The sequence below is a fragment of the Saimiri boliviensis genome, chromosome 14, assembly GCF_048565385.1.
Source record: "Saimiri boliviensis isolate mSaiBol1 chromosome 14, mSaiBol1.pri, whole genome shotgun sequence".
Lineage (NCBI taxonomy): Eukaryota > Metazoa > Chordata > Mammalia > Primates > Cebidae > Saimiri > Saimiri boliviensis.
In genome coordinates this window covers 45,427,813-45,453,696 of record NC_133462.1, presented here as the reverse complement: position 1 = coordinate 45,453,696, position 25,884 = coordinate 45,427,813, and the positions used below count along the sequence as shown (strand labels likewise).

Here is a 25,884-nt window from a genome sequence, read left to right as displayed (position 1 = left end):
TGGTGACCCCCCCCCCGGCCCTGCAGAGTGTCCGAGTTCCTCATGGGTGAAGTGGACAGCAGCACCCTCCTAGCAGTGCCTCCCGGGGACGCAAGCCAGGTGAGTGGGGTGGGCCAGTCACCCTGCTTCCCCTGAGCACCTCGGTCTCCCTGTCTGTCCAGGGTAGTGGGTGGCAACCATCCCCCTCAGGGGCTGGTCTCACCTGCGTCTCTAACCTACAGTCCATGGAAAGCCTGTATGGACCGGGGAGTGAGGGCACCCCTCCCGGCCTTGAGGACTGCGACACTGGTAAGCCCCACCCAGCGGCAGGCGGGCATTCGAGGGGTGGGCAGCTGCGGGGCTGGGCCAGGCTGAGCGGGCCTCGTCCCCTGCAGGCTGCCTGCCCGTCGAGGAGGTGGACGTGCTGCTGCAGCGCTGTGAGGGCGGCGTGGACGCCGCGCTGCTGTATGCTAAGAACATGGCGAAGTACATGAAGGATCTCATCAGCTACCTGGAGAAGCGGACCACGCTGGGTGAGGGCTGCGGGTCCCAGCACGGCGGGCCTGGAGGGGGGCCTCTGGGTGAGCTGGGAAGGCCTGACCCGGCTTCTCACACCCCTCCCTGGCCTGCAGAGATGGAGTTTGCCAAGGGCCTGCAGAAGATCGTTCACAACTGCAGACAGAGCGTCATGCAGCAGGTGGGGGCCCCGTGGGCATGTGGTGGGGGTCCCTGGGCCCGGCTGTGAGTCTCAGCCCCCATTTCAGGCCCCAGGGGCCAAGGCCAGGGGCTTCCCCTCTCTATTAATGGGGGTGGCCGCAGGGACCAGGGAGGTGGTGGCTGGGGATGCTGGGGCTGCCCTGCCTCCATCCCTCCCCACCCCGTGATCCTGCCCCCACCCACAGCCGCACATGCCGCTCCTGTCCATCTACTCGCTGGCCCTGGAGCAGGACCTGGAGTTCGGCCACAGCATGGTGCAGGCCGTGGGCACCTTGCAGACCCAGACCTTCATGCAGGTGGGTGGTGCCTGGGAGGGCGGGCTGGGTGAGGGTGTCTCCAGGGTACCCGCTCACAGCTCCTCTTCCCCCAGCCCCTGACCCTGCGGCGGCTTGAACATGAGAAGCGCAGGAAGGAGATCAAGGAGGCCTGGCACCGTGCCCAGAGGAAGCTGGTGAGGCAGGAGGGAGGGGGCGGGAGGGAGGGAGGGGGGAGGGAAGGAGAGAGGGAGTGGAAGGGGGGAGAGGGCGGGAGGGAGGGATGGAGGGGGCGGGAGGGGGAGGGGGCAGGAGGGAGGGAGGGGGGAGTCCCTCCTCCCTGCAGTCCCAGCAGCCCCCAGCTCTACCTGGGAGGACCCAGGACCCCAGGGCGCACTCTGTGCCTGAAGAAATGGGGAGAAGCCGTGCCTCCCTTGGTTGTGAGCAGCAGGTCCCTGGGTTGGAGGGAGACTGATCCTCCTTCAGGACTAGTGAAGGCTCCATGCTCTGCCTGCATTTTTTTTTTTTTTTTTTTTCCTTGAGATGGAGTCTTGCTGTGTTGCCCAGGCTGGAGTGCCATGGCGCCATCTCAGGTCACTGCAACTTCTGCCTCCCCAGTTCAAACAGTTCTGCCTTAGACTCCCTAGCAGCTAGGATTACAGGAGCCGTCCACCACACCTGGCTGATTTTTGTTATTTTTAGTAGAGACGGGGTTTCACCATAGTGGTGAGGCTAGTCTTGAACTCCTGACCTCAGTGGGGTTTTTTTGTTTGTTTGTTTGTTTGTTTGTTTGTTTGAGACGGAGTTTCGCTCTTGTTACCCAGGCTGGAGTGCAATGGCGCGATCTCCGCTCACCGCAACCTCCGCCTCCCGGGTTCAGGCAATTCTCCTGCCTCAGCCTCCTGAGTAGCTGGGATTACAGGCACGCGCCACCACGCCCAGCTAATTTTTTGTTTGTTTAGTAGGACGGGGTTTCACCATGTTGACCAGGATGGTCTCGATCTCTTGACCTCGTGATCCACCCGCCTCGGCCTCCCAAAGTGCTGGGATTACAGGCGTGAGCCACCACGCCCGGCCCTGTCACTCAGGCTGGAGTATAGCGATGCAATCATACCTCACTGCAGACTTGACTTCCTGGGCTCAAATGACCCCGAGCTGCTGGGTCTGCAGGCACCAGCCATCATACCCGGCTCATTTTGTGTGCTCACTGTGTTGCCCAGTTTTGTTAGTTTGCACCTTATGTTAACAGGGTCTGGTGAGATGCACCCTCCGAGTTCCTTCCGGTACATACCAGCAAACACACATCTACCCACTTTTGTGCCCCTGAGGACAGCTCCCCTCCTACCCTGTTCTGCTCCTGATTTCTACCCTCACCTCTGTATAGAGAGGCTCACCCCATATCAGTCAACAGGAAGCAGCCTGGACCCCTTTGTTCTGCTGTGCAGGGCTCAGCTCGGGAGGTTGAGTAGCTGATTTCATGGACCTTTAGGGTGTGGCTGAGCTGTGACTGTTACAAACACCATTGCTATGACAAGCTTGTACCCCTGTCTCAAGGATGCCTGAGGGTTTATCTGGGATCAGTGCCCAAAATGGAACTGCTGGGTCAAGGGGCATGCGTGTACAAGTTACCTTGCCAGGACACAGCAGTGCTTTTCCCGTTTCGTGAACCCTCAGTTCCTATCCTTTGCATACTTTGCATTGGACAGTGGTTTATTATTGATTTGTCAGAGCTTTTTACATATTAGGGAACTTAGGCCTTAATGATAGGAGTTTTAGACTCCTAACATACCCCTCCCACATTTATTGTTTGACTTTTGATTTTACCTGTGGCCTCTTTTGCCAGGTAGAAACGTGTGATTGTTAGCAGTAATGACTGTTAGTAGTAGTCGTTTTTTTTTTTTTTTTTCAATCGAGAAACAGTCTTGCTCTGTTGCCCAGGCTGGAGTGCAATGGCTCGATCTCAGCTTACTGCAACTTCTGCCTCCTGGGTTCGAGTAGTTCTCCTGAGTAGCTGGGATTTCAGGCACCCACCACCACACCTGGCTAATTTTTGTGTTTTTAGTAGAGACGGGGTTTCACCATGTCGGCCAGGCTGAGCTTGAGTAGCTAAGACCACAGGTATGCACCACCATGCCCTGCTAATTTTTTTTTTTTTTTTTTTTTTTTTTTTTTTTTTTTTGGTAGGGATGGGGTTTCACTATGTTGGCCAGGCTGGTCTTGAACTCCTGGCCTCAATGGATCCTCCTGCCTCAGCCTCCCAAAGCACTGGGATTACAGGCGCGAGGCTGGCCATCTCCTAGTAATTGGATGGGTCCGTTTGCTCATGTGTGAATCTGATGGTGCAGGTTGTGAGGTGTGGCCCCGAGCCCACAGGTTTTTGACTAACTGCTCTTCCTGCCAACCTGTGGGTGCGTGGCTTCCTGCCTCGGTGGCTTCTCTGTTCTTGTCTGTGAGGAGGGAAGTGAAAGCAACAGAGCCTGGAGATGCTGGCCTGCTCCCGTGGGGGATGGTGTGGGTGTCTGCGGAGGCTGCCGTGTGTGCCTCTGTTGGGAGCTCAGCTGTGCCTCAGCTTCCTGGGTTGCAGAGCGGGCTCACGAGACACCCATTCCTCCAAGGGTCCCCTCGCTAATGCTTCCACAGAGTCTTGCTCTGTCGCCCTGGCTGGAGTGCAGTGGCTCCATCTCAGCTCACTGCAACCTCCGCCTCCCAGGTTCAAGTGACACTCCTGCCACAGCCTCCTGAGCAGCTGGGATTATAGACGCACACTACCACACCCAGCTAACTTCTGTAGTTTTAGAGATGAGGTTTCACCATGTTGGCCAGGCCAGTCTTGAACTCCTGATCTCGTGATCCGAGGGCTTCAGCCTCCCAAAGTGCTGGGATTACAGGCATTTGCCACCATGCTCAGCAATTTTTTTTTTCTTTCTTTTTTTTTTTTTTTGGAGTCAGAGTTTCACTCTTGTCGCCCAGGCTGGAGTGCAGTGGCGCGATCTTGGCTCACTATACCCGCCTCCCAGGTTCAAGCGATTCTCCTGCCTCAGCCTCCCGAGTAGCTGGGATTACAGACATGCTCCACCACACCCAGCTAATTTTGTATTTTTAGTAGAGATGGGGTTTCTCCACGTTGGTCAGGCCAGTCTTTAACTCTCAACCTCAGGTCATCTGCCCGCCTCGGCTTCCCGAAGTGCTGGGATTACAGGTGGGAGCCATCGTGGCTGGCCTTTTATTTATTTATTTATTTTTGAGATGGAATCTTGCTCTGTTGCCCAGGCTGGAGGGCACAGGTTCAATCTCAGCTCACTGCAACCTCCACCTCCTGGGTTCAAGATATTCTTGTGCCTCAGCCTCCCGAGTAGCTGGGATTGCAGCTGTGTGTCACCACACCCGGCTAATTTTTTTATATTTTGGGTAGAGAGGGGGTTTCACCATGTTGGCCATGTTGAGACAGAGTCTCACTCTTGTTACCCAGGCTGGAGTGCAATGGCGTGATCTCGGCTCACCGCAACCTCCGCCGCCCGGGTTCAGGCAATTCTCCTGCCTCAGCCTCCTGAGTAGCTGGGATTACAGGCACACGCCAGCACGCCCAGCTAATGTTTTGTATTTTTTTTTTTTTTTTTTTTTTGAGACGGAGTTTCACTCTTGTTACCCAGGCTGGAGTGCAATGGCACGATCTCGGCTCACCGCAGCCTCCGCCTCCTGGGTTCAGGCAATTCTCCTGCCTCAGCCTCCTGAGTAGCTGGGATTACAGGCACGCACCACCATGCCCAGCTAATTTTTTTTGTATTTTTAGTAGAGACGGGGTTTCACCATGTTGACCAGGATGGTCTCGATCTCTTGACCTCGTGATCCACCCGCCTCGGCCTCCCAAAGTGCTGGGATTACAGGCTTGAGCCACCGCGCCCGGCCTCTTAATGTTTTGTATTTTTAGTAGAGACGGGGTTTCACCATGTTGACCAGGATGGTCTCGATCTCTTGACCTCGTGATCCACCCGCCTTGGCCTCCCAAAGTGCTGGGATTACAGGCGTGAGCCACCGCGCCCGGCCCTCCTCCCGTTCTTCCATTCTCAATCACTGGGCAGGGTCCTGTGCATGCCCCAGTGGGCCATGGGGTCTTGGTGAGAGAGATGGGGGTGGGGAGGAAGGGAGGAGCAGCGACTGAGTCCTGTCAGAGGACAGGGTTGGAAGTGACCTCCCGGCTCCCGCACCCACAGCAAGAGGCGGAATCGAACCTGCGGAAGGCGAAGCAGGGCTATGTACAGCGCTGCGAGGACCACGACAAGGCCCGCTTCCTCGTGGCCAAGGCAGAGGAGGAGCAGGCTGGCATGGCGCCTGGGGCGGGCGGCACGGTCACCAAGACCCTGGACAAGCGGCGGCGGCTGGAGGAGGAGGCCAAGAACAAGGTGAGGGTCGGTGAGGGTGGGTGGAGGCCGGGCTGGACAGTCCGGAGGAAGAAACCCAGGGGCAGTGGCCACTGATGCTTGGTGTGAAATACACCATCTCCCTAGGCCAGGCGCGGTGGCTCACGCCTGTAATCCAAGTACTTTGGAGGCCAAAGTGGATCACCTGAGGTCAGGAGTTCAAGACCAGCCTGACCAACATGGTGAAACCCTGTCTTTTTTTTTTTTTTTTTGAGACGGAGTTTCGCTCTTGTTACCCAGGCTGCAGTGCAATGACGTGATCTTGGCTCATTGCAACCTCCGCCCCCTGGGTTCAGGCAATTCTCCTGCCTCAGCCTCCTGAGTAGCTGGGATTACAGGCACGCGCCACCACGCCCAGGTAATGTTTTTTATTTTTAGTAGAGACAGGGTTTCAACATGTTGACCAGGATGGTCTCGATCTGTTGACCTCGTGATCCACCCGCCTCGGCCTCCCAAAGTGCTGGGATTACAGGTGTGAGCCACCACGCCCGGCCCGAAACCCCGTCTTTAAAAAAAAAAAAAAAAAAATGGAGGTTGCAGTGAGCCACGATCACGCCATTGCACTCCAGCCTGGGTAACAAGAGCGAAACTTTGTCTCAAAAAAAAAAAAAAAGAAAAAGAAAAAAAGAAATTTACCAACTCCCAGCCTTTGTTTTTTTGGATTTTGTTTGTTTTGTTTTGTTTTTGTTTTTGTTTTTTGAGACAGAGTCTCGCTCTGTGGTCCAGGCTGGAGTTCAATGGTGCAATTTCAACTCACTGCAACCTCTGCCTCCTGGGTTCAAGCAATTCTCCTGTCTCAGCCTCCGAAGTAGCTGGGACCACAGGCACGCGCCACCACGCCCAGCTAATGTAGTTGAAACAGGGTTTCACCATGTTGGCCAGGGTAGTCTCGATCTCCTGACCTTGTGATCCACCTGCCTTGGGCTCCCAAAGTGCTGGGATTACAGGCGTGAGCCACTGCACCCAGCTGCTTTTTTTTTTTTTTTTTTGAGACAGAGTCTCGCTCTGTGGCCCAGGTTGGAGTGCAGTGGAGATCTCGGCTCGCTGCAACTTCCTCCTCCCAGGTTCAAACGATTCTCCTGCCTCAGCCTCCTGAGTAGCTGGGATCACAGGCGTGCACCACCATGCCCAGCTAATTTTTTTGTGCTTTTTGTAGGGACGGGGCTTCACCATCTTAATCAGGCTGGTCTTGAACACCTGACCTTGTGATCCACCCACTTCAGCCTCCCAAAGTGTTGAAATTATGGCGTAAGCCACTGCGCCCGGGAGCACCCAGCTAATTTAAAAAAAAATTTTTGGCCGGGCGCGGTGGCTCAAGCCTGTAATCCCAGCACTTTGGGAGGCCGAGGCGGGTGGATCACGAGGTCAAGAGATCGAGACCATCCCGATCAACATGGTGAAACCCTGTCTCTACTAAAAATACAAAAAATTAGCTGGGCATGGTGGCGCGTGCCTGTAATCCCCGCTACTCAGGAGGCTGAGGCAGGAGAATCGCCTGAACCCAGGAGGCGGAGGTTGTGGTGAGCCGAGATCACGCCATTGCACTCCAGCCTGAGTAACAAGAGCGACACTCCGTCTCAAAAAAAAAAAAAAAATTTTTATAGAGACGAGATCTCAGGCTGGGTGCAGTGACTTACACCTGTAATTTTAGCCCTTTGGGAGGCTGAGGTGGGCAGATCATATGAGGTCAGGAGTTAGAGACCAGCTTGGCCAATATGGTGAAACCTCGTCTCTAGTAAAATTACAAAAAATTAGCCGGGCGTGATGGTGGGTGCCGGTGATAGCAGCTGCTCGGGAGGCTGAGGCAGGAGAATTGCTTGAACCCAGAAGACACTGGTTGCAGTGAGTCAAGGTCGTGCTACTGCACTCCAGCTTGGGCAAGAACAGCCAAACTTCGTCTCAAAGAAACAAAAATAAAGAAGGCCAGGTGCAGTGGTTCACACTTGTAATCCCAGCACTTTGGGAGGCCAAGGCGGGTGGATCACAAGATCAGAAGATCGAGACCATCCTGGCTAACACAGTGAAACCCTATCTCTACTAAAAATATAAAAAATTTGGCCGGGCCTGTTGGCTCACGCCTGTAATCCCAGCACTTTGGGAGGCCGAGGCGGGTGGATCACGAGGTCAAGAGATCAAGACCGTCCTGGTCAACGTGGTGAAACCCTGTCTCTACTAAAAATACAAAAAATTAGCTGGGCATGGTGGTGCATGCCTGTAATCCCAGCTACTTGGGAGGCTGAGGCAGGAGAATTGCCTGAACCCCGGAGGCGAAGGTTGCGGTGAGCCGAGATCGCGCCATTGCACTCCAGCCTGGGTAACAAGAGCAAAACTCCGTCTTAAAAAAAAAAAAAAGGAAGAAAGAAAGAAAGAAAAAATTAGCTGGGCATGGTGGCACGTGCCTGTAGTCCCAGCTACTCGGGAGGCTGAGGCAGAACCTAGGAGGTGGAGGTTGCGGTGAGCTGAAATCACGCCACTGCATTCCAGCCTGGGTGACAGAGTGAAACTCAGTCTTAAAAAAAATTAAAAAAAGAAAGAAAAAGACAAAGATAATGTCTGACTGTGTTGCTCAGGCTGGTCTTGAACTCTTGCCTCAAGGGAGCTGGATGACAGGCACGAGCCCAGCCTCCCTGGGAGTTATGTCTCCGTCCTGCACCGCAGGCTGAAGCCTCCCTCTGTGTGCACCCCCGACCCCACCCCAGGCGGAGGAAGCCATGGCCACCTACCGCACCTGCGTGGCCGACGCGAAGACGCAGAAGCAGGAGCTGGAGGACACCAAGGTGACGGCGCTGCGGCAGATCCAGGAGGTCATCCGGCAGAGCGACCAGACCATCAAGTCGGTGCGTGGGGGGCTCCGGCCGCCCTGCAGTGACGGCGGACAGGCCAGCCCCCTCCTGACCCCGCCGCTCTTGGGTGCCCCCTGCAGGCCACCATCTCCTACTACCAGATGATGCACATGCAGACGGCGCCCCTGCCCGTGCACTTCCAGATGCTGTGTGAGAGCAGCAAGCTGTACGACCCCGGCCAGCAGTACGCCTCCCACGTGCGCCAGCTGCAGCGGGACCAGGAGCCCGACGTCCACTATGACTTTGAGCCGCACGTCTCCGCCAACGCCTGGTACCACCACCCAGCTGCCCGGTCCCCGGTGCCCACGTCCCTGCCTGGGAGCCGGGCTTCCCTCCATTGGGGGCATGAGGATGAAGCCGCCTTGTCCCCCATCACCACCCCTCTTTCTCCCCATTTCCCCCACTAGGTCCCCCATCATGCGTGCCCGGAAGAGCAGCTTCAACGTGGGTGATGTGGCGGGGGCTGAGGCTGCAGGCAGCCCCCCAGATGAAGGTGGCTCCATTGAGGGCGTGCCTGCCAAAGACCACAGGGGTGAGTGGCAGGGCCCAGGGGTGGGGTGGACGCTGGCTCCCTGTGGCCCACTCTGGCATTTCACCAAAGATGCCTCTTTCTCCAGCCGGGCGAGGACACCAGGTACACAAGTCCTGGCCGCTTGCCATCTCAGACTCGGACACCGGGCTGGACCCCGGCCCTGGCGCAGGTGAGGGAGGCACTCAGGCGGGCTGCGGTGTGGAGCTGCCATCTCTCTTGGGCCTCAGGGGTTCATCACGCAACGGAGGCGATGGAGGGGGCCCACCTGGCTCAGGGAGTCTGATCGACACTGACTCTCGCTCAGGGGACTTTAAGAAGTTCGAGCGGACATCATCCAGTGGCACCATGTCATCCACGGAGGAGCTGGTGGACTCAGAGCGGGGACCCACAGCTTCGGCCTTCGAGCAGGGTGAGGGTCCCCTGACGGGGCCAGGGAGATGGGGGGTTTGGACACAGTCGACTGGCCTGGGCCTGACCTGCCTTGGTGACACGGGCCGCCTGTGCTGCCCACAGCTGACCTCAATGGCATGACCCCCGAGCTGCCGGTGGCCGTGCCCAGTGGGCCATTCCGCCACGAGGGGCTGTCCAAGGCAGCCCGAACCCACCGGCTCCGGAAGCTCCGCACACCTGCCAAGTGCCGTGAGTGCAACAGCTACGTCTACTTCCAGGGTGCGGAGTGTGAGGAGGTGAGCGCGACATCCCAGTGGACAGCGGGGAGGCTCGGAGGTGCCCAGCACCACCAGCCTGTGTGCCCTCAGGAAGGTCCTGCCCAGAGCAGGGAGCAGTCAAGAGCCTTTGGGAGGAAGCTAACGGAAGGGGTAGGGTGGGCTCTTTTAGGTTTGGGGGCAGGGTTGGCCCTCTGAGGCATCGAGGCAGTGGGTAGAGCCAGAGAGTAAAGCACCCGCAGGGCATCTGGGGATTGCATCACAGGCCGCGGCCACAGCCTGTGCAAAGGCCCTGTGGGGCTCAGGCCAGCAAGCCAAGGGTGGGAGGGGAAGGAGAGGAGGCTGGAGTGGCCGGTGGGATCACCCCTGGGGAGGAAGCCACTTTTCACTGTCTAGCTTGTGTTTGCAGAAGCTGCCGTTTGGTGGCTGTGAGGGGCCCGGGGTAGGTGGGTGGAGCCGGGCACCCTGGGGCTTCGCTCACTCACTCCAGCCGCCCCCAGTGCTGCCTGGCCTGCCACAAGAAATGCCTGGAGACGCTGGCCATACAGTGCGGGCACAAGAAGCTGCAGGGCCGCCTGCAACTGTTTGGACAGGAATTCAGCCAGGCGGCCCGAAGTGCCCCCGACGGTGTGCCCTTCATCATCAAGAAGTGCGTATGCGAGATCGAACGGCGGGCGCTGCGCACCAAGGTGAGGCAGGGTGGAGGTGGCTCCCAGCAGGGAGGCGGGCGTGGGCTGAGGCTGATGGGCCCCCCACCCCCGTGCCCCTGCAGGGCATCTACCGGGTCAATGGGGTAAAGACGCGCGTGGAGAAGCTGTGCCAGGCCTTCGAGAATGGCAAGGAGCTGGTGGAGCTGTCGCAGGCTTCACCCCACGACATCAGCAACGTCCTGAAGCTCTACCTGCGCCAGGTGAGACCCACTGGAGCGGCCTTGCCGAGCTTGGAAGCGGGGGAGGAGGTGGTCGTGGGGGCCCGGAGCTGCTGCAAATTTGTCTATGCACCAGGCCTGGAGGAGGTGGGCGGTACAGCGTCTGGCGGGTTGCGGCTGAGGCTGGGTGCGTGGTCAGGGCAAGAGCGGGGCGGGGCCTGATCTGTGCACGGGCCCGGACAGGGACTGGAGCTGGGTGGGCCGCGTGGGAGAGGCGTGGCTGTGGCAGTAGCACATCCGACTGACGTGCTGGGGCGGGGCCAGAGGTCGGTGGGGCGTGGCTAGAGCGGGATAGGCATGTGCGGTGCTTGGCAGGAACCCCGAGGAGGGTAGGGGCCGGGCCGAGGCTAGGCAGATACAGGGCTGGGGGTGGGACCTGAGCCTAATGGGGCGTGGCTGGGTCAGGGTGTGATCAGGTCTTTGCAGGGGCGGGGCTGGGGCTAGGGGAGTGGGCAGGAGCGGTTAAGGGTGGGCTAGGGGCGTGGTCATGGGTGAGGAGGGCGGGGCTGGGACTGGGGGCGTGGTCACTGCGGGGAGAATCGGGCTAGGGGCGTGGTCACGGCCACGGAAGGACCCCGACTGGTAGGGGAAGTGGTCATAGGTGGGAAAGGGCGGAGCTGGTCTGGGGGCGTGGTTGTGGGTGGGAAAAGGTGGGGCTGGTGTTGGGCATGGTTGTGGGTGGGGCGTGGGCGTGGTCACGGCCACGGAAGGACAGGGGCTGGTATTGGGGGGTGGTCATAGGTGGGAAAGGGCAGGGCTGGTCTGAGGGCGCGGTTGTGGGCGGGGTGGGGGCGTGGTCATGGCCACGGAAGGACAGGGGCTGGTATTGGGGGAGTGGTCAAGGGTGGGAAAGGGCGGAGCTGGTCTGGGGGCGTGGTTGTGGGTGGGGAAGGGCGGGGCTGGTCTTGGTCGTGGTTGCGGGCGGGGTGGGGCGTGGTTATGGGCTGGGCTGGGCTGGGCTGGGAGCGGGACCAGCACTTCGCAGGTGGTGGGGAAAGGGTCAGAATAGAGCACGAGCTGAATAGAGCACGAGCTTCTTGGGATACCGTCAGGGCAGGGTGGGCGTGGGCAGTGCGAGGAAAGGGCTGGGATGGGGCGTGGCCCGGGTAGGACGGCCAGAACTCATGCTGGTTGGGACAGGGGACAGACGCTGCACCGGGTGGAACCCACTGCACCGGGTGGAACCCACTGCACCGGGTGGAACCCACTGCACCGGGTGGAACCTGTGCTCGTGGAGCGTCGTCAGCACTTGGTGGGGATGAGGCTGAGGGTGGGAGTGTGGCTGGCACACGGGAGGGCCGGGCCAGGCTATCAACCCCAGCTGACCCTTTGCTCTTCGCAGCTGCCGGAGCCACTCATCTCTTTCCGCTTCTACCACGAGCTCGTGGGGCTGGCCAAGGACAGCCTGAAGGCGGAGGCCGAGGCCAAGGCGGCGACCCGGGGCCGGCAGGATGGCTCGGAGAGCGACGCAGCGGTGGTGGCCATGGCAGGTCGGTTGCGGGAGCTCCTGCGGGACCTGCCGCCAGATAATCGGGCCTCGCTGCAGTACCTGCTGCGGCACCTACGCAGGTGAGGCTCGGTGCACGGGGTGGAGGGTGCAGGGTCCCGGGAGCTGCTCAGCACCTGGCCCTGCCCGCCCTGCAGGATCGTGGAGGTGGAGCAGGAGAACAAGATGACTTCCGGGAACCTGGGCATCGTGTTCGGGCCCACGCTGCTTCGGCCACGGCCCACCGAGGCCACCGTGTCCCTCTCCTCCCTGGTGGACTACCCCCACCAGGCCCGCGTCATCGAGACCCTAATCGTGCACTATGGCCTGGTCTTCGAGGATGAGTCGGAGGAGACCCCCGGGGGCCAGGTGAGGGTGTGGGCCTGAACAGGGCTGTCTACTCGGGGCTGGGGGTCAGGGGCGCACTGCTGGGGACACTAGTTGTGGGATGAGGCCCAGGGAACCACTGGGAGATAGTTTGGAGGCCTGTGTGTTTTTGTGTCTTTTATGTAAAGAACTGGGCGAGGTCTGCATTGACTCTAGCGGAGGTGCAAAGGCCCTGCGTTGGCCCCTCCACTGTCCACAGGAGCTGGCATCAGGCCTCATCCTCCAGCCACAGCCCCCTTCCCCATAGCCCACCCCGGTGCTGCCTGCAGTCACAAGCTCTCCACTGGCCCAGGTGTCCACAGCCCTCCCGAGCCACCACTGCACTCTGCTGCTACGTCAGTTCCCCGCTTCAGATTCTTTTTTTTTTTTTTTTGAGACGGAGTTTCGCTCTTGTTACCCAGGCTGGAGTGCAATGGCGCGATCTCGGCTCACCGCAACCTCCGCCTCCTGGGCTCAGGCAATTCTCCTGCCTCAGCCTCCTGAGTAGCTGGGATTACAGGCTCGTGCCACCATGCCCAGCTAATTTTTTGTATCTTTAGTAGAGACGGGGTTTCACCATGTTGACCAGGATGGTCTCGATCTCTCGACCTCGTGATCCACCCGCCTCAGCCTCCCGAAGTGCTGGGATTACAGGCTTAAGCCACCGCGCCCGGCTTTTTTTTTTTTTTGAGAGAGAGTTTCGCTCTTGTTGCCCAGGCTGGAGTGCAATGGCGTGATCTCGGCTCACCACAACCTCCACCTCCTGGGTTCAGGCAATTCTCCTGCCTCAGCCTCCCGAGTAGCTGGGATTACAGGGACGAGCCACCATGCCCAGCTAATTTTTTGTATTTTTAGTAGAGACGGGGTTTTAACATGTTGACCAGGATGGTCTCAGTCTCTTGACCTCGTGATCCACCCGTCTCGGCCTCCCAAAGTGCTGGGATTACAGGCTTGAGCCACCGTGCCAGGCCTATTTTCTTTCTTTCTTGAGCTTCTTTGAAACTGGTTTTGCTCTGTGGCCCAGGCTGTAGTGCGGTGGAGCCATCACGGCTCACCGCAGCCTCCAACTCCTGGGCTCTGGTGATCCTCCTGGTAGCTAGGACCACAGGTGTGCTGCACTACCACACCTGGCTAATTTTTGTGATTTATTTATTTTTTTTGTAGAGACCGGGCCTCGCTGTGTTGTCCAGGGTAGCGATGAACTCCTGGGCTTAAGGGATTGTCTTGCCTTTACCTCCCGAAGTGCTGGGATTACAGGCGTGAACCACTGCACCCAGCCTCTTGGAGTTACTTTATCTCATTTCTTAGCAGCATCTCCATCCCTTCTCCTGATTTCAGGTCCTCGTTTTTTTTGTTTGTTTTTTGGAGTTGGAGTATCGCTCTGTCGCCCAGGCTGGAATGCAGTGGTGTCATCTCTTACCTCAGCCTCCCAAGTAGCTGGGATGACGGGCACACACTGCTATGCCCTGCTAATTTTCTGTATTTTGTTTGAGATGGGGTTTCAGTGTGTTGCCCAGGGTGGTCTCTACTCCTAAGCTCAGGCAATTTGCCCGCCTCAGCCTCTCAAAGTGCTAGGATTACACATGTGAGCCACCATGCCTGGTCAGGTCCTCGTATTTTTTTCTTCCTTTCTTTAAGGGAGTATCTGTTGCACTCTCGGGAGTGCTATGGCACAATCTTGGTTCACTGCAGCTTCTGCTTCCCGAGTTCAAGTGATTTTCCTTCCTCAGCCTCCTGAGTACCTGGGACTACAGGCTCACACCACTACACCCAGCTAATTTTTCTATTTTTAGTAGAGAGAGGGTTTCACTTTGTTGGCCAGGCTGGTCTTGAACTCCTGATCTCAAGTGGTACCCTGTCCTTGGCCTCTCAAGTAGCTGGGATTACAGGCACGTGCCACCATGCCCAGCTAATGTTTTGTATTTTTAGTAGACACGGGGTTTCACCATGTTGACCAGGATGGTCTCGATCTCTTGACCTCGTGATCCACCCGCCTCGGCCTCCCAAAGTGTTGGGCTTACAGGCGTGAGCCACCGCGCCCGGCTGCTATTGGATTTTTAAATCTGTCTTCCAGTATCCAGTATCTCTGGGTGTTAGGAGCTACAGTTTCCTCTTGGCTGAGGACGGACCCCCTGAGGTGTAGTCTCAGCACAGCGGTGCATGAAGCTCTGACAGTGTCGATGCCGAGTCCAGCCTTCCCGTCCCGTGCTCCTGTTGAATGAGATCTTGGGAGAAACCCCAGATGGGTTGGGGACAGGAGACAGGTCTTGAGAGGAGCGGACTTTCAGAAATGCCGGGCCCCTGTACCTCCTCGGAACGGCCAGTGTTTTCACAGCCTGGGCAGCAGCAGGTGTCAGTCGCTGTTAGGGGCTGTGTGCGCTTGTTACTTTACAACATGGAACATGGAGCCCCAGCCCCTCCCTGACTTCTGATCTGCCCTTGCAGGACGAGGCATGCAATCAGCAGGCCGAGGTGGTCGTCCAGGTGCAGCACCTGGAGGCAGGCGAGGGGATGGCGTACCCTTTCCCAGAGGCAGCGGAAGACGGGGCCGGAGGTGAGTGTGTGGGTGCCCGAGCAGCCCCAAAGGAGCTGTGTGGCACCCATGGGCACAGGTGCCATGACCCAGTTGTGTACACGTTGCCTCTGCCCGGTCTGTGGATTTTGTCTGCAATGGAGTCCACACCTCTGAGCTATTCGCCTTCCTTTAACCTCCTGCAAACACACGCAAGGCGGTACCTTTTGAGGCGCCTACCCCAACGCGAACATGGGGCTGATGCCTGTTTGAGGCTCCAGGTGCGCCAGCCACGGGCCGGGTTAAGTGCCTTTCCCAAGGGAGCCTCATTGTCTAGGGAAGGGCCCGGGGCCAGGGATTTGACCCAGGTGGGGCTGGCATCACTTGTCAGAGGTGGCTGGGCCTCTAGTTACAGGACACCTGTTTTAGTTTTCCCGCTGCTGATAGACACAGCTGAAACGGGCAATTTACAAGAGAGATGTTTAATGGACTCACAGCTCCATGTCGTTGGGGAGGCCTCAAATACACGATGGAAGGCGATGAGGAGCAAGTCACATCTTGCGGGGATGGCGGCAGGCCCAGAGAGCCGGTGCCAGGACACTTTTTTTCCCCTCCTGTAGTCTGGCTCGTTGCCCAGAGGGCAGTGGCTCCATCTTTGCTCACTTCCACCTCTGACCCCAGGGTTCAAACAATTCTCCTCCCTCAGCCTCCCGAGCAGCTGGGATTACAGGAGCTGCCCCATGTTCTGGACAGTCTCCCTCTGTCTCCGGGCTGGAGTGCGGTGGCGCAATCTCGGCTCACTACAAACTGCACCTCCAGAGTTAAAGCAATTTCCCTGCTTCGGCCTCTGGAACAGCTGGGACTGAGGCCCACACCACCACGCCCGGCTTTTTTTTTCTTGTATTTTAGTGATGGGGTTTCACCAAGTTGTCCAGGATGGTCTCCATCTCCTGACATCGTGATCCCCACCCACCTTGCCCTCACCAAGTGCTGGGATTACAGGCATGAACCACAGTGCCACGCCTAATTTTTGTATTTTGGGCAGAGATAGGGTTGGCCAGGCTGGTTTCAAACTCCCGACCTCAGGTCATCTGCCGAAGTGCTGGGATTACAGGCATAAGCCACGACACCTGGCCATGCCCAACTATTTTTGCATTTTTAGCAAAGGTGGGGTTTTAGCATGTTGGCCAAACTCCTGACCTAGGCCAGGCGTGGTGGCTCAAGCCTATAATCCCAGCACTTTGGGAAGCCAAGGCGGGTGGATCACGAAGTCAAGAGATCGAGACCATCCTGGTCAACATGGTGAAACCCCATCTCTACTAAAAATACAAAAAATTAGCTGGGTGTGGTGGCACGTGCCTGTAATCCCAGCTACTCAGGAAGCTGAGGCAGAATTGCCTGAACCCAGGAGGTGGAGGTTGCGGTGAGCTGAGATCGTACCACTGCACTCCAGCCTGGGTAACAAGAGCGAAACTCCGTCTCAAAAAAAAAAAAAAAAAAAAAAAAAAAAAAAAAAAAAACTCCTGCCCTAGTGATCTGTCCACCTGGGCCTTCCAAAACTCTGGGATTACAGGTGTGAGCCACTGCACCAGGCCGGGAGACTCTTGTTTTTTGAGATGGAGTCTAGCTCTGTCGCCAGGCTGGAGTGCTAATGGCGTGACCTGGGCTCACTCCAACGTCCACCTCCCAGGTTCAAACAATTTGCCTCAATCTCCTGAGTAGCTAGGGTTACAGGCAGTTCTATCATGCCTAGTTCTTGTATTTTTAGTAGAAATAGGGTTTTACCACGTTGGCCAGGCTGGTCTTGATTTCATGACCTGGCGATCCACCCACCTCAGCCTCCCAAAGTGCTGGATGTCCAGCATGAGCCACCGCACCCCGGCTCCAGTTTTTAAAGACTACCAGATCTTGTGAGACTTAGTATCATGAGAACAGCACGGGACCTGCCCCACGACTGAACCATTTCCCACCAGGCAGGAGTCATGGGAGCTCCAGGATGAGACTTGGGTCAGACTCGGAGCCAGACCGTATCAACACTCCTCTCCTTCCTCTGCTGTTTCTCATCAGTCTCTCCCTCCGTCTCCCTTCCTCAGAACCCCGAGTTGTGTCCAACGACTCTGACTCGGACCTGGAGGAGGCCTCCGAGCTGCTGTCCTCGTCGGAGGCCAGTGCCCTGCGCCGCCTCAGCTTCCTGGAGCAGCACCAGCACGAGGCCAGCCTGGAGGAGGCTTCTGGCAGTCACAGTGGGAGCGAAGAGCAGCTGGAGGCCGTGGCCAGGGAGGACGAGCACGGGGACGACGAGGGCCCAGCTCTGAAGCTCTCAGGGTTCAACACCAACCAGTCTAACAACGTGCTGCAGGCCCCACTGCCCACCATGAGGCTCCGCGGTGGGCGGATCGCACTGGGCTCCTGCAGGGAGAGGCGGCCAGAGTTCGTCTGAGCTGGGGTGGGACCAGGACCACGGGTGGCTGCTTCTCCCGCAGGCTCCTGTCCCTCCGCCTCCAGTGTCCCAGCCCCGTGGCACAGCTCAGCTGCGCCATCCTGGGGGTGCTGCCTGCTTCCAGGAGCATGAGGCCATGGGGCTGTCTGTGGAGCATGCCCTGCACGCCTTTCCACCCAGGCAGGCCTGGCTCAGCCGAGCTGGGGGATCACTGCTGTCTTGTCAAGTCGCTGGCCTTGGTGGTGCCCATGGGGCTGCATGGATGAAGGACGGAGAGCCTGCCCTCCTCACAGGTCTGTTGCAGGGACTGGGCATACCGAAGCCATTCTGGGAGCCTCGAATGGGGGCGGAGGCTAGGGCTTGGAGAGGTGTCAAGGGTGCATTACAGCAGGCCCTAGGCTCCCTTTTCTAGAAAGCCAGGTATGGCCACCTGGGGCTTAGGTACACTGGGGTCTCCAAGCAACTGTGGAGTTATCTCACAGGCACGTTTATTTTGCTGGAATAAAGTTTCTAATTGGGTCTGTTCTCTGGGGCAGCTGCAACCTTGGCAGAAGGGACCAGGGAGAAGACACAGAGGGCCCCACAGTAGGGAGGTGTGAGGAAAAGTCAATGCCACAGGCCCAATAAGGAGCTGAGGGGAGGGAAGATGAGGGGTGGGAGGCTGAGCGCCCAGGAAGCAGCAGTGGCTGGTGGGAGACAGACCCCAAGCCAGGGGACTCTGCACAGTCTAGGCGCAGACCTGGGGCACCAAGTGACCTCCCTGGGGGAGGGGCGGGGGTTCTGGTTCCTCTGAGGCCATATCTGGCATGAATCCACAGGAAGCCTCACCCCATGATAGGAGAATCTGGGTGGGAGCTGCCTGCCCTGGGGAGTCCAGAGGAGCAGCAGCAAAAAGAGCTGGGGGGGCTGGACTCCAGCAGAGGCATCCTCCTGCAAGTGACCAGGTCACTGTCCATGTGGCCGCCTCTAGGGGCTAGGAAAGGGGAGGAAGGTGGTCTTAGGAGGGGTGCAGATACAGTCTGCCCAGGACAGCCTGACACCCACTGCTGAGCAGGAGGGGGTGCAGGAGGCCCAGGCCGCAGTGCAGAGGCAGGGTGGTCACACAGGTGTGGGCAGTGACTCTGACTTTAAAGGAACCGGGCCAAAGTCAGACCTAGCTAAGCCCCATCCCTGGTCTGAGTGCAATGTGTGGCAGCCTGCCCAAGCAACACCTCTGGCGTGGGTCAGCTGGGAGGTCCTCAACAAGGACAGATGCTGTCCAGCTCCTGGGACTCAGGCCAGTCCCTCCCCAGGTGCCCACTCACGTAAGGGTTGGCCTGAAGCCACCCTTCCTGTCTGACCACTGGGGTCTCTGGGCACGTTTCTAAACCCTATTCTGTGGCCAGGTGGGGACTGGGGTGCCCTGATGGCCCAGTGCTGGGTGGGGCCTGCTGTGGGGACAAAGCCAGAACACCCCTGCACCCCAACAGAGGGGACGACAGCCCCATACCTGACCCCACAGCCGGTACCTGCACAGGGTGGCGGCTACTGCACCAGCCGGTAGGTGATGTACCTGCCGGCAGTCTCGCTGGGCCGGATGATCTTCACCACCTGCGGAGGCAGGAACAGGGGCTGAGGGCACTGCGGGGGGGCCTCACTGCGGCGAGGCAGCAGGCGGGGAGCACAGCAGCTGGGGAGGGCCAGCCGGGGCCCGAGATGCCGACCCTGGGGTCATGCTGTTCTCTGGGCCGTGTCGAGGGTGAGGGGCGGATGGAGGGGCCAGAAGCCCCTGCTGCCCAGTGGTCAGCACAGAGCCGCCCCAGGGCCCTTCTCCTGAAGGCTTACCTGGCCACGCTTTATCCCGAAGTATCGAGCCACGGGGTCTCCCGCCTGGATCCTGGGCAGCTGGTTCTCTCGGAGCTTACTAGGAAGCAGGATCAGGAAAACGCCAGGTGGGGCTGTGGGGGGTGAGGGGTGGGGCCGTGGGGGGCGACATGGAAATCCAGAGGCACAGGTAGGGCAGAGGCTGGAAAGGATACTATCGGGCCAGCAGCTCCGTCACTTCTTCCTTGGTCATGACGACGTGCTCGGGGACCAGCTGCCAAGAGAGAAGGCCACCAGACATCACCAAGGGCTGGGCTAGACCCTATGGTGCTCTAGGGCACCACCACCGCCCCTGAGCCACCAACCCAGCACTCGGGGAGCCTACCCCGCCCCACCTCGGCTCCACAAGTGGGGTGGAGTCTGCAGGAGCACAGCTCCCGGAGCTTCTGAAGTAGATGGGCTGGGGCACCGTCACCTCCTTCTGAGACTCCTGCTGGGTCGGTGGCACTAGGGTCCCTCCGCACCCACCAAAGTCCCTGTTCCACAGGGCCTGGGACCCTGATTTTTTTTTTTTTTTCTTTTCTCTCCTGAGACGGAGCTGTGCTCTGTTACCCAGGCTGGAGTGCAGTGGCGAGATCTCAACTCACTGCAATCACCTCCTCCCAGGTTCAAACAGTTCTCTGCCTCAGCTTCAAGAGGAGATGAGACTATAGGCGTGTCACCACGCCAGCTAATTTTTTGTATTTTTAGTAGAGACAAGATTTCACCATCTTGGCCAGGCTGATCTTGAACTGCTGACCTTGTGATCCACCCACCTCGGTCTCCCCAAGTGCTGGGATTACAGGCCTGAGTCACTGAGCCCAGCGGGAGCCTGTATTTCTAGGAAGTTCTCGGGTTCAGCTGCTGCAGGCCCAGGGCCACCCTTTGAGGACCCTGCCTTCCATGTGCTAGCAGGAGTGCCAGCCCCTGAGCCCCATATCCCATATCTTCCTTGTCACCTGCAAATCCTGCATCTCTGTACCCCAACAGGTGGGGCTCCGGGGCAGGGCACCCACCTCGTGCTCTGTGATGTTGATGAGCAGCTCCTGCTGCAGAAACTGCTCCAGGATGTACTTGGGAGCCATGTCAACCAGTGACTGGAAGAGAGAGAGACTCAGACACGGCCAGGAGGGGCCCTGACAACCCCAACTCCATTTCCTACCTCAGGCTATGGGCAGCTTACTCGCGTGCCTCAACAAACCCCATGTCCTAAATCAGAACCCCAACCACCAGCTCAGGGGCCTTCAAGAGTCCACCCCTCCCTGGCCTCTTCGCTCATCCCAAGGGCCTCCTGTCACAAGCAGTGAGGAGGCTGTGTTTCCACCCGTCAAGATGCTTCTGTGGGCAGCCCTCAGAGTGGGCACAGCAACCTCTTCCCAATACAAAGCCCGGTGAGCCAGAGACCAAGCTGCTCCACCGACTGCCCATCCCAGCACAGCAGCCTGGCTCATGGTGCCTGACAGACAGATGGGGAATATGGAGGCTCAGGAGTGTCCAACAGACAGATGGGAACACGACAGGCCCTGGGGGACCCGTGCCAGGCCTCCTCAGCACATCCCCCCGGACATCAGCTCAAGACAAAGTCTCCGGGTCCTGGAGGGCACACCAGGCCAAGGACTGGAGCCCACAGGAGCTGGAGAGTGAGGCAAGGTGCCCTCTGCTCTGATGCCCTCCTAAGAGCCAGGGGAGGATGGTGGCTGCCTGGGACGGGGCTGGGGTTCAGCACTGCGGCCCGTGGACAGGGTGGGTGACAGTCAGGGCTGGCCAGACATCAGCCACATCCTCCAGGGCACCCTGGCTGGTGTGGCCCAAGGCATGTGGGCCACCTGCTGGCACCGCCCAGGGGAGGCTGGGGAGGGTGAGGGGCTGGTGGGGGTGGGGGTGGGGCACGCACCTGCTTGGCGGAGGGCGTCATCCCCTGCTGCACCACGATGAGGGCCCGGGTGATGTTCTCCTCCTGCATGCGCTGGCAGTACACCTTGATGGTCTTGATGCCTACCTTGGGCTCCTCTGTGGACAAAGTACGCTGGCCTGTACCACCCTGTGCCCTCTCGGCCCTTGCCCACCTGGACCCCAGAGCACCTGGTTCCGGCCCCACTTAGCACAGAGCACCCGGGTCCCAGCTCCACTCAGCACAAAACACCTGGGTCCCAGCCCCACTCAGCACAGAACACCTGGGTCCCAGCTCCACTCAGCACAGAGTGTACGAGTTCCAGCCCCACTTGGCACAGAGTGTCCAAGTTTCAGCCCCACTCGGCACAGAGTGTCCGAGTTCCAGCTCCACTCAGCACACAACATCTGGGTCCCAGCTCCACTCAGCACAGAGCACCCGGGTCCCAGCCCCACTCAGCAAAGAGCACCCGGGTCCCAGCCCCACTCAGCACAGAGTGTCCGAGTTCTAGCCCCACTCAGCACAGAGTGTCCGAGTTCCAGCCCCACTCAGCACAGAACACCCGGGTCACAGCCCCACTCAGCACAGAGCACCCGGGTCCCAGCCCCACTCAGCACAGAGTGTCCGAGTTCCAGCCCCACTCAGCACAGAACACCTGGGTCACAGCCCCACTCAGCACAGAGCACCTTAGTCCCAGCACCACTCAACAAAGGGGTCTCTCCCGCTTGGGCCTCAGTTTCCACGTTTGCAAAACATGGCCTGAGTTGCAGAATCCTAGGACCAGGGAAGAGAGGACTGATACCTCCCATTCACCAAGAGACTAGGACAGGAGGACAGGGGCCTGACACCCCTCAGTCACCCAGTGACCAGGGAGTGAGGCAGAGACCTTTGATACTGAGCGGCTCCACCCCAGGCACTTCTGGGGAGGCAGGTGACTCGGCACCAACCTCTCCAACAAGCACCCCTCACACCTGAGGACACTCTCTTTAAGAAGCATCACTGGCCGGGCGCGGTGGCTCAAGCCTGTAATCCCAGCACTTTGGGAGGCCGAGGCGGGTGGATCACAAGGTCGAGAGATCGAGACCGTCCTGGTCAACAAGGTGAAACCCCGTCTCTACTAAAAATACAAAAAAGTAGCTGGGCATGGCGGTGTGTGCCTGTAATCCCAGCTACTCAGGAGGCTGAGGCAGGAGAATTGCTTGAATCCAGGAGGCGGAGGTTGCGGTGAGCCGAGATCGCGACATTGCACTCCAGCCTGGGTAACAAGAGCGAAACTCCGTCTCCAAAAAAAAAAAAAAAGGTAGCGTCACTGGAGGCCACGCGCAGTGACTCACTCCTGTAATCCCAGCCCTTTGGGAGGCCGAGGCAGATGGATCAATTGGGGCCAGAAGTTCAGGACTACCCTAGCCAACATGGCGAAACTGTCTCTAGTAATACAAAAAAAAAAAAACTAGCCAGCTGAGGTGGTGTATGCCTGTAATCCTAGCTTCTTGACAGACTGAGGTGGTAGAATCACTTACACCCAGGATGTGGAGCTTGCAGTGAGCTGAGATTGCTCCACTACACACTCCAGCCCAGGTGACAGCAAAACTTCATCTCAAAACAAAAAAGAGGCCGGGCACGGTGGCTCAAGCCTGTAATCCCAGCACTTTGGGAGGCCGAGGCGGGTGGATCATGAGGTCAAGAGATCGAGACCATCCTGGTCAACATGGTGAAACCCCGTCTCTACTAAAAATACAAAAAATTAGCTGGGCATGGTGGCGCGTGCCTGTAATCCCAGCTACTCAGGAGGCTGAGGCAGGAGAATTGCCTGCACCCAGGAGGTGGAGGTTGCGGTGAGCCGAGATCACGCCACTGCACTCCAGCCTGGGCAACAAGAGCGAAACTCCGTCTAAAAAAAAAAAAAAAAAAGAAAAAGAAAAAAAAAAAAAAGGCAGGGTGCACTGGCTCACACCTGCTTACACCTGTAATCCGAGCACTTTGGGAGGCCAAGGCATGTGGATCACCTGAAGTTGGGAGTTCAAGACCAGCCTGACCAACATAGAGAAACTCTGTCTCTATTAAAAATACAAAATTAGCCAGATGTGGTGACAGGTACCTGTAATCCCAGCTACTAGGGAGGCTGACTCAAGAGAACTGCTGGAACCCAAGAGGCAGAGGTTGAGCCTGGGTGCCTAGGTGACAGAGCAAGACTCCGTTTAAAAAAAAAAAAAGCCTCACCAGGACCACTAAGCAGACACGCTCTGATTCTAGGTGCTGGGCTGTGCACCTAATGCTCTATCAGTCCCCCAACCTCAGGGGGCTTTAGAGCCACACTGGGGAGGCAGACAGGTGACTTCCACAGAGAAGGTGTTGACACCAAGTGTCCCAGGGGACCCAGGAAAAGAGGCCCCAGCACAATCTTGAGGGACAAAAAGCAAACGCTGACAGGGAGGAGGATGGGGTGCAGAGGAATGGGCTGGGTCGGGTTAGGGCCACAGCTCACAAAGGCTGCTCTGACCTGGATAGGGCCTCCTAGGCCAGGCCAAGAAGCTGGAAGTGCACCCAGTGGCCAGGATGGGGGAGCTGAGGGACACAGATACTTCAAAGGTCATGGGGGGCTGGGGTAAGTGGGGAGGCCCATGTGATGATCCTGGTTGGAGGAAATGGTCAGGGAAGAGAGAAGGGGACTGGTAAGAGGGAAACTAGAAAGATGCTGCATCAGAGCGGTCAGAGGTTAACAGTACCACCCCAAGCAAGGAAGGGGAGGGGAGCCTTCCTCCCAGACTGGGCAGGAGGCAGGTGCTGGCGGCTTGCTCCTCAGCCGGCACTGCTCACCTGGAAAGAACACAAACATCTGGTCGGTGGGGTCATCGTTGTGTGCCACCAGCACGGTGAGGTCTGTTCGCCGCGGCCGCCCCTCGCTCGGCTTGTCCCCAAACTGGGCTTTGAACTCCTCCAGCGTCTGGTCAAGCTCATCCTGGGTCACTAAGTAGCCACGGTCATGGCATAGCTGCAGAAAGAAAGCCAGCCAGCTGGCCAGGTGTGGTGGCTCACGCCTGTAACCCAAGCACTTTGGAGGCCAAGGCGGGCGGATCACCTGAGGTCGGGAGTTCAAGACCAGCCTGACCAACATGGTGAAACCCCCGTATTCAAAAAAAATAAAATAAAATAAAATAAAATAAAAAGCCAGCTGACCTCAGGGCAGACTGAGGAAGGGGGCCAGATCTTGTGACCCACAAGTCAGACCTGCAGTTGCTGCAGAGGACAGAAGGCTGAACCCTCATGTGTGCCGGTGACAGCCACCCTGCCCACCACAGCCACACCACAGGATGGGACTAGTGTGATCCTGAGAGGCCAGCAAAGGTGTCCAGCCCAGGCTCACAGGAACCTGGCAGGGAACAAACCTGGCAACCACAGCCCTCCAGACCACTTTTCAGAGCTACCCTAAAGGCAGGGGGCCGGGTTGGGGAAGGCCCAGCTCGGGGGCTCAGAATCGTGATCTCAGTGCTTAGGGAGGCTGAGGCAGGACGACTGCTTAAGGCCAGGGATTCGAGAATGCAGCGAGCTATGACTGCAGCAGTGCACTTTAGCCTGAAAGACAGAGGAAGACACTGTCTCTTTAAAAAAAAAAAGAAAAAGAAAAAGGACCAGACGCGGTGGCTCACGCCTGTAATCCCAGCACTTTGGGAGGCCGAGGCGGGTGGATCACGAGGTCAAGAGATCGAGACCATCTTGGCCAACATGGTGAAACCCCGTCTCTACTAAAAATACAAAAAATTAGCTGGACGTGGTGGCGCGTGCCTGTAATCCCAGCTACTTGGGAGGCTGAGACAGGAGAATTGCTTGAACCCGGGAGGCGGAGGTTGCGGTGAGCCGAGATCACACCATTGCACTCCAGCCTGGGCAACAAGAGTGAAACTCCGTCTCAAAAAAAAAAAAAAAGACAGGGGGCCGGGTGCTGTGGCTGACGCCTGTAATCCCAGCACTTCGGGAGGCCAGGCGGTCAGATCACCTGACGTCGGGAGTTGCAGACCAGCCTGGCCAATATGGTGAAACCCCGCCTCTACTACAAATACAAAAAAAATTAGTCAGGGGTGGTGACAGGTGCCTGTAATCCCAGGTACTCGGGACGCTGAGGCAGGAGAATCGCTTGAACCCGGGACGCGGAGGCTGCAGTGAGCCGACAGCGCGCCACTGCCCTCCAGCCTGGGTACAAGAGCAAAACACTGTCTCAAAAAAAAAAAAAAAAAAAAAAAATACACGGACGGAAACAGAATAGGGCTGCAGGAGGCTTCGCTGAGGACAAGGGCCATGGCTGGGGAAGCAGGACAAAGCAAAAGCTCTCAAACGGCCCCAAAAGCTGACGCAGGGCTCCGAACCGCCGGGCTTCCAAACCGGACCGAGCCCAGCGGCCTCCACCTGCCCCAGACCCCAGGGCACGGGTTCCGCGCTCCACGTCCCCATCGCAAGCCCCAGCTCGGCCGCTGCTTCCCCACCACCAACTCCACCAACCTCGGATGCTGAGACTCCCAGGGGTTCAGGACGTACGGATAAGAGGCGCCGCCGAGTTACAGCGCAGGGCAAGGTCTGGGGGCGCCCCCACCCCGGCTTCCTTCTCCTCCCGCCGCCACGCGCGCCGCACCAGGCCCGAGCCGCCCGCCCACCCCTAAACCCCGCACCCAAACGTCCCGAAATCCCCCTCCCGCTGCCAGCTCAGGTCGGGCCCAGCCCCCGAGAACCCCGGCGGCCTCGAGGCCTCCCGTGTCCGCCCGGTCCTTCATCGCTGCTGCTCCGACGGGACTACGCGAAGACGCCGAGCTCGACCCCACCTCGTGCCCCTGCACCCACCACTTGCGCCCCCGGCCCCCGCCCCACGGTTTTAAACAGCTGCCCGGCGCGCGGCTGACCTGCATGATGGTCTTGCGGATTTTCCAGAGCCGGTACGTCTCCTCCTCGTCGTCCATGGCGGTCGCCACTCGCACCCGCTACGCATGCGCCAGTGAAGTCTCGCGCGGACTGCGCCTGCGCC

The 25,884-nt window shown here is 58.4% G+C and overlaps 2 protein-coding genes across 9 annotated transcripts in view; one reads left to right on the top strand and one right to left on the bottom strand.

Annotated features, from left to right (window-relative positions):
• The window catches only part of ARHGAP45 (Rho GTPase activating protein 45), a 25,845-nt gene extending 8,186 nt beyond the window's left edge, over window positions 1–17,659 (top strand). For all 5 annotated transcript variants that reach the window (XM_039466145.2, XM_074384887.1, XM_039466144.2 and 2 more), the window contains 19 exons: window positions 27–99; window positions 222–288; window positions 375–512; window positions 612–676; window positions 882–992; window positions 1,067–1,147; window positions 5,162–5,350; window positions 8,068–8,205; window positions 8,292–8,482; window positions 8,619–8,743; window positions 8,829–8,912; window positions 9,048–9,152; window positions 9,257–9,429; window positions 9,909–10,097; window positions 10,181–10,318; window positions 11,679–11,905; window positions 11,981–12,191; window positions 14,634–14,742; window positions 16,794–17,659. In XM_039466145.2, coding sequence (XP_039322079.1) covers window positions 27–99; window positions 222–288; window positions 375–512; window positions 612–676; window positions 882–992; window positions 1,067–1,147; window positions 5,162–5,350; window positions 8,068–8,205; window positions 8,292–8,482; window positions 8,619–8,743; window positions 8,829–8,912; window positions 9,048–9,152; window positions 9,257–9,429; window positions 9,909–10,097; window positions 10,181–10,318; window positions 11,679–11,905; window positions 11,981–12,191; window positions 14,634–14,742; window positions 16,794–17,140 — 2,761 coding nt within the window. In that variant the 3' untranslated portion in view covers window positions 17,141–17,659. The remainder of the gene's footprint in view (window positions 1–26; window positions 100–221; window positions 289–374; window positions 513–611; window positions 677–881; window positions 993–1,066; window positions 1,148–5,161; window positions 5,351–8,067; window positions 8,206–8,291; window positions 8,483–8,618; window positions 8,744–8,828; window positions 8,913–9,047; window positions 9,153–9,256; window positions 9,430–9,908; window positions 10,098–10,180; window positions 10,319–11,678; window positions 11,906–11,980; window positions 12,192–14,633; window positions 14,743–16,793) is intronic.
• Window positions 15,167–25,884, bottom strand: POLR2E (RNA polymerase II, I and III subunit E). 4 transcript variants are annotated; one of them, XM_074384889.1, is made up of 8 exons: window positions 25,763–25,884; window positions 23,691–23,865; window positions 20,877–20,992; window positions 19,999–20,079; window positions 19,159–19,217; window positions 18,965–19,043; window positions 18,630–18,730; window positions 15,167–17,109 (listed from the first exon to the last, which is right to left on the bottom strand). In XM_074384889.1, exons 1-7 carry the CDS (start codon window positions 25,817–25,819, stop codon window positions 18,665–18,667), a joined length of 633 nt encoding a protein of 210 aa, XP_074240990.1. In that variant the 5' UTR covers window positions 25,820–25,884; the 3' UTR covers window positions 15,167–17,109; window positions 18,630–18,664. The 4 variants fall into 4 exon arrangements, with proteins under 4 accessions (XP_074240990.1, XP_010330737.1, XP_003944520.1 ...); XM_010332435.3 differs by having other exon boundaries at window positions 18,649–18,730; XM_003944471.4 differs by having other exon boundaries at window positions 15,167–18,113; window positions 18,649–18,730; window positions 25,763–25,883.